At 40.3% G+C, this 7,118-nt stretch overlaps 1 protein-coding gene across 1 annotated transcript; it reads left to right on the forward strand.

Moving 5' to 3' along the window:
* Positions 1–4,123: 4,123 nt before the first annotated feature.
* LOC143037113 (uncharacterized) lies at positions 4,124–6,285 on the forward strand. Its single transcript, XM_076205227.1, has 3 exons — positions 4,124–4,135; positions 4,246–4,649; positions 6,201–6,285. Exons 1-3 carry the CDS (start codon positions 4,124–4,126, stop codon positions 6,283–6,285), a joined length of 501 nt encoding a protein of 166 aa, XP_076061342.1.
* The last annotated feature ends 833 nt before the right edge of the window (positions 6,286–7,118 follow it).

Genomic DNA, 7,118 nt, shown 5'->3' on the forward strand with positions numbered 1-7,118 from the left:
GGACAAAAGCAAGGAAATTACATGACTGCAACTTAAGAGGCCTAACGAAGAAATATCTATTTATTGTAAATACAGACATATAATAATATGTAATAACTTGTACCTTAGAAATATTTATTTCTATACCCTTATCCGCAATTAAGAAAAAAATAGGTGCCTTTCTCGTCCCCATGCAACATATTGCCAGCAAGGATAGTTGGCTTAAAGCTTTGATCTACTTGATGTATTTGATCTGTCTGAGGGTTTAGATATATGGAGTAGATGCATGACTGTCTGTTATCAATACTTTACCGAAGAATATCTTTTTACTGTACTGAGAGAGCAAAGAGACCAGAGACAGATATATTATGTGCTATTTCATTCTATGAGGTTTCGTTCTAACATGATTTTTCCATAGAATATACTCAGAATCGTAGGAAAGAGGCCAAACGCAGAGTATGGGAGTCCAGTATATTTGACGTTTCGCCCACCAGGGCTTCTTCTGAAGAAGCCCTGCTGGGCGAAACGTCAAATATACTGGACTCCCATACTCTGCGTTTGGCCTCTTTCCTACAGTGTTGTTGCAGTCGTTGCTGCTTTTATTCATACTCAGAATTGTTGTATATACGACCGAATAATGCTGATTCGGGACAGTATTTTGAGGTTCTGGTGACTCGTATGTTGTCATGACCTTGAAAGTGATATTTTGATGATTATTCTGCCTTCAGTCTGGTCTCTACTTTTGTTTGTTGCCCCTGTTCGGTGAAAAGGATAAAGACATGAATCATCTAGGCCAGACCACCTGCTTTCGCGAGATCTATGTTTGTGGTACGGTGTCGTGAAGTCTTTATTCATGTACATTTCGTAGCTCAGGAGGCAAGGAAAAGAGGAATGAGGCTCGCGTAGATAGTAACCAACAAAAGTAAAGAAAAGTGTTAGAGAGATAATTGTATAGAAAGGCAGAAAAAAAAAATCAGAAGAAAATTGAAACGAGAAAATGCGGCCAGAAAGCTAGAAATGACGTGAATCTTAATAAAGAGATATAGGTGTGCGTTTTCATTTGTGGACTTGTTGTTCGTGTGAAGTGTGTTTATTATATATAAACTCGTTTGACTACCCGTGTGTAGCAGTGAATATTATGCAGGGCCCCGACAAGGGGAGGGGCAAAGGGGGGGGGGGCAATGCCCCGGGGCGGCAAGTTTTGGGGGGGAGGGGCACTTTCGGTAAAAAGAAGGTAAAGCAATTTCCCCCTAATGTACTTTCAATGCATGATTTATTTATCACGAGTTGTGTGTATGAATGATGTGTGTACAAACGTTGTTTTGTGGATGAATGTTCCACGTGAATCGTGTTAGTGACCATCAGATGTGGAAGGTGGTGGTAGTGGTGGTGTGTAGGGGGGGCGGCACTTTTCGACTCGGCCCGGGGCAGCACTTACCCATGTCAGGGCCCTGTATACAGGTAGGAAGAGGGGCACAGGAGACATTGTGTCTGAGTGTTACATGTGGTATAAAGTGTTCATGTTTGGCGTGGAGCATTTCAAGATGTCTGGAAGGTACCGAGATTTTGTGCACTGAAGACCTCATAAGCACACTTTCTTTGAGAATACCAGTAAACTATTGAGGGGAAATATTGAGCTTGCGATAAATATCAGGACCAAATTTTATTTGCCGAAAAATAAAATATTGAACCTTCATCCACGTCCTATTTGATATGGGAGCATCTAAGGCCTAACACCAACTTTTCCTCGCATGTGTAGGGTCAAACGTCCGAATTACTTTCCTGCGAAGGGAGAAATGGTTGCTACTTCTAGAAATTATTGATATATACTCATTCAGCAGTTTCGATAAATATAGAAACAATGTCGATGTCCAGAGAAGACATCATCAGAGTAAGGTCATCGTGGGACGCCTCTATGAACACTAAGTTGATGCGTGCCTCACACTAAAGTATATATATCCTCCGCGTAGACCAGGCAAAAATATCGTGTCAGTTATTACACTTGAGTGTTGCCCCACACATAACTGATATTACCCTAAAATGTACTTAACGCTTTAACAACTTCGGTAGGTTTATTTTTGCAGATGTGGACAAAGCATTATTATCAGCAAAATTACATTCAGTCAGTCATGGAGAACACCAATTTCAAAATCATAGCACCATAAACTACGGCTCAAACAAGTAATCACAACCTGCACACAGACATCAATATAATCTGCAGAGAGGATATTCTAGCATACATAATCACCTCAACATACACGGCACACTGTACATATCAATAAATTAATTAATTGCTCTAAACATCTCAAATAGGAGACCCATTGCTCTCAGGTAACAGGAACCAACAACCAATTTTGGCCGGTAAGTCACTCCTAGAGATATTGTGTTGTCAGGGTAAGGGTAGATGAAATGTTTGGTGTCTTGTATGTAGCGATTGCATATGGGTCAATTTGTATCTGTGGCTAGACCTATTTTGTGTTGGCATTGTTCTAAAGAGGGGAACTAAACGTAGACGCGCTCGTGTGGTTCTTGCTTGGCGTGGAAGGAATCTTTAAATAGGGCAAATACATCGGGTAGTTTGATGATGTAGGGAGTTATCTCTATACTCTTTTATACTCCAAAGAAAAATATGGGTGCCATTCTCGTTCCTACCTAACATGTTGACAACAAGACTAATAATGATCTTATTCTGATGTATCTGATATGCCTGGTTTCCATGGATCTCTACGTCTAGACAACTGGGATAGATGTATGATTGTAGGTCATTATTATCTTACGATTATTTATATACTGGACTTTGATAAGAAAGGAAGGGGAGACGGGTATGTTATGAGCTATTTCATTTTTTGAGGGTTTTCCACAACATACTTTTTTCAATAGAATACATATACAATTGTTGTTTTCACGTCTATCCTTCTATCGCTGATTCGGGAATGTCTTGCAGCTGACTCATAGATCGTCACGATGTTGAAAGTTATTTTTTACTTAGTCTGGTGTCTACAGCTGTTTTCCTACATTCTTCCTGCTAAAAGGACATGAATATGGATCATAGAGGTCAGACCTCCTGCGTTGGCGAGGTTGGTTTTTCTGGGAGAAGAAAAGTCTTTATAAACTGAACGGATAGTTGTGTATAAAAGGGCTATTTCCAGCGAACCAAAAGATAGCGGTACCAATTCCAGTATCGTATTTGTTTTCTCTGATGCAGAAATTCTATTAGATGTTTTGAGGTCGTTACTGATAATTACACCATGATATTTTTCATGATATACTTTTGAAACCGTTAGTCTTGTTTGTCGAAAGTTCCTTGAACATTCAGTTGATTTAATCCATTTGCTATTTCGAACAACTTAGTATCATCACCGAATTTGGAGCTGTAGATTTATGACCACATCTCCTTCATATTGTGAACATAATGGACCTAGAAGTTTACCCTGGGGAACCCCAATAACAACATATCTGAATCTAGAATTTTTATCACTTAGATCGGGTGGGAGTTTCAAAATTTCAACTAGTTTATAATCCAGATAAACAAGTTTCTTCTTATTTCATGCAAAGCAATATTAGTTTCTCGTGCAGGGCAATATCAAGAGCTTTTCTAAAGGCATGTTAAATGTGAGGTATTCCTTTTAACATACTTTTAGCATAGTTAATTACACTTTAATTTTGCAAAATTCTGAATGATTAGTTGTGCATAAAAGTTTATACATGAGGATTTAGTGGCAGATATATTGTACCAACATAACTCTTGGTAACAATTCCATCCGACTCACAGTGACGCATATCTTTACTCATCATCAAGGCCGCTACTTCTCTTCCTAGTCCTCTTTCTACTTCAGATGATCAACATCTCTCATTTTTTTTATTGTTAAAATGCTACCACTCTCCTTTTTTATTCTCACTTGTTTAACAATCATACTCTTTCAGAAGCTCAGCTACCAGGGTTCTGGTGAAATTGTCCTTACATATTTTCTCGTTTCGTTTTCGTTTTCCTTGGACCTGAAAGTGAAAGCAGAAGGAAACAGATAAATATTGGCAAAATAAGAGACCACACCCCCTACCTCCTCTTACCCCGCTCGTGACGTCACAGGCCTCCGTGTATATATAGAGCGTGGTAACATCTCGCTGGGCACCACACACTCCCGACATGTCTCTTAAGGTAGTGCTCCCGTATTTTGTGTAAGAAATAGTCTTCAGGTGCTGTCGACTGAAGCCTCCGATTCTAGTGTGCGAAATGTTACGTTAACATTTGTAATTTGCCACCCATAGGTTGTTGTCTTCCTCGCCCTCGTGGCATCCAGCGTGGCAAGGCCCGACGAACTCCCCACCTACTCGTACTCTCCCCCGAGCCAGGAGGACTCCCACGAGTCCCTGGACATCTTCGAGACTCCCAAATACGAGTTCACCCACTCCGTCAGGGATGAAGAAACCGCCAACGACTTCGGCCACCAGGAGGCTCGAGATGACGAGAACACCCAGGGGTCCTACTACGTGCAGCTCCCTGACGGGCGCCTGCAGAAGGTGACCTACTACGTCGACGGAGACTCCGGTTTCGTCGCCGAGGTCAGCTACGAGGGTGAGGCCCACCACCCCGAGCCCGACTCGAGCGAGGAAAGATTCTACGCCGCTCCTGCTCCATCCCCTCCCCAGACTCTCTACGGAGCTCCCAGCAAGTAAGGACACCACCAAAGAGATTACATGACCGCAACCGAAGAGACCTAACGAAGAAACATCTATTTATTGTAAATACTGACATGTAATAATATGTAACAACTTGTAACGTAGACATTTTTATTTCTATACCCTTATCCGCATTTAAGATAGATTTGGGTGCTTTCCTTGTCCCCATCCAACATATTGCCAGCAAGGATAGTTGTCTTAAAATCTTTGATCTACTTGATGTATTGATCTGTCTGTGCGTTTATAGAACTGGAGTAGATGTATGACTGTCGGTTATCAATGCTTTACTGAAGAATATTTGTTTTCTGGAATAAGAGAACAAAGAAAGCAGAGACAGAAATATTATGAACTATTTCATTCCTTGAGGTTTCGTCCCAACATGAATTTTTCCGAAGAATATACTCACAATTGTTGTATACACGTCCGAATAGTGCTGATTCGGGACAGTATTTTGAGGTTCTGGTGACTCGTATGTTGTCATGACCTTGAAAGTGATATTTTGAAGATTATTCTGCTTTCAGTCTGGTCTCTACTTCTGTTTGTTGCCCCTGTTCGGTGAAATGGATATGAATCATTTAGGTCAGACCACCCACTTTCGCGAGATCTATATTTGTGGTAGAGGAAGGAAAGTCTGTAGGAAAATGCAGGGATAGTTGTCTATGTAAGAAGCTAATGCTAATGAACGGTGTCGTCGTCTTTATTCATGTACATTTCGCAGCTCAGGAGGCAAGGAATAGAGGAGTGAGGCTCGCGTCGATAGTAACCGACAAAAGTAAGGAAATGAGTCGGAGACAATTGTACAGAAAGGAAGAAAGATGTAAAAAAAAAAAAAAAAAAATGAAACGAGAAAATGCGGCCAGAATGTTAGACTTGATGTGAATTTTAGTAAAAAGATAAAGGTGTGTGTTTTCATTTGTGGACTTGTTCGTGTGAAATGTGTGTATGATATACCGAATAAACTCGTTTGACCTCCCGTGTGTAGTAGTGAATATTATGTTGGGCTCTAATATTCTCACGATGATACACGACTTTTCGTATGTACAGGTAGGAAGAAAGGAGCAGGAGATAGTGTGACTGAGTGTTATATGTGGTATTAAGTGTTCCTGTTATGTGTGGAGCATTTCAAGATGTCTGGAATGTAGCTTATTTTATGCTGGTTGAGTGGATGTAGACTCTTATAGGGTCCTGAGTCTACCCCAGGTTGCCCTATCCCAGTGTATTCGAAAGACAATAAAATGTTCACATATTTGTCAAAATCTACAGATATTTTGTGCACTGAAGAGCTCATAAGGACACTTTCTTTGAGGAAACCAGTAAACTAATGAGGGGAAATATAAAGCTGGCAATAGATATCAGGACCAAATTTTATTTGCCGAAAAATTAAGTATTCAAGCTTCATCCACACCCTATTTGACTTTGGGAGCATCTAAGGCATAACACCAACTTTACCTCGCATATGGGGGGCCAAACGTCCGAATTACTTTCCTGCGAAGGGAGAAATAGTTGCTATTTCCAGAAATTCTTGATTTATACTCATTCAACAGTGTCGACAAATATAGAAGGATCGTCGACGTCCAGAGAAGACTTCATCAGAGTAAGGTCATCGTGGGACGCCTCTATGAACACTAAATTGATGCGTGTCACACTGAAGTATATATATATATCTTCCACATAGACCAGGCAAAAATATTGTGTCAATCATTACACTTGAGTATTGCCCTACACATAACTGATATAGCCATGAAATCCAGTTAATGCTTTAACAACTTCGGTAAGTTTATTTTTGCATATGTGGACAAAGCATTAGTATTAACAAAATAGCATTCATACAGCACATGCTGGACTTTGTCAAACAGTCATGGAGAGTACCGATTTCAAAATCATAGCACCATAAACTACGGCTCACACAAAACAATCACAGGCTGCATACAGACAGGACTAATATAACACCAATATAATCTGCAGAGAGGATATTCTAGTATACATAACCACCTCACATACACGGCACACTGTACATATCAATTAGTCAATCCATTGCTCTAAACATCTCAAGTAGGAGACCCATTGCTCTCAGATAACAGGAACCAACAACTAATTTGGCCGGTAAGTCACTCCTAGAGATATTGTGTTGTCTGGGTAAGGGGAGATGAAGTATTCGGTGTCTTGTGTGTGGCGATTGCATATGGATCAATTTGTTTCTGTGGCTAGACCTATTTTGTGTTGGCATTGTTCTAAAGATGGCGGGTTAAACGTAGAAGCGCTAGTGCGGTTCTTGCTTGCCCTGAGAGGTATCTCTAAATAGGGGAAATTCCTCGGGGTAGTATGATGATGTTATATATACACTATTCTATACTCCAAAGAAAAATTTAGGTACTTTTCTCATTCCTACCCAATATGTTGACAACGAGGATAATAATTATCTTACTTTGATGTATTTGATATGTCTGTTTTCCATGGATCTC

Source organism: Oratosquilla oratoria, chromosome 21 (genome assembly GCF_046742065.1).
Source record: "Oratosquilla oratoria isolate Oo_2021 chromosome 21, ASM4674206v1, whole genome shotgun sequence".
Classification (NCBI taxonomy): Eukaryota; Metazoa; Arthropoda; class Malacostraca; order Stomatopoda; family Squillidae; genus Oratosquilla; species Oratosquilla oratoria.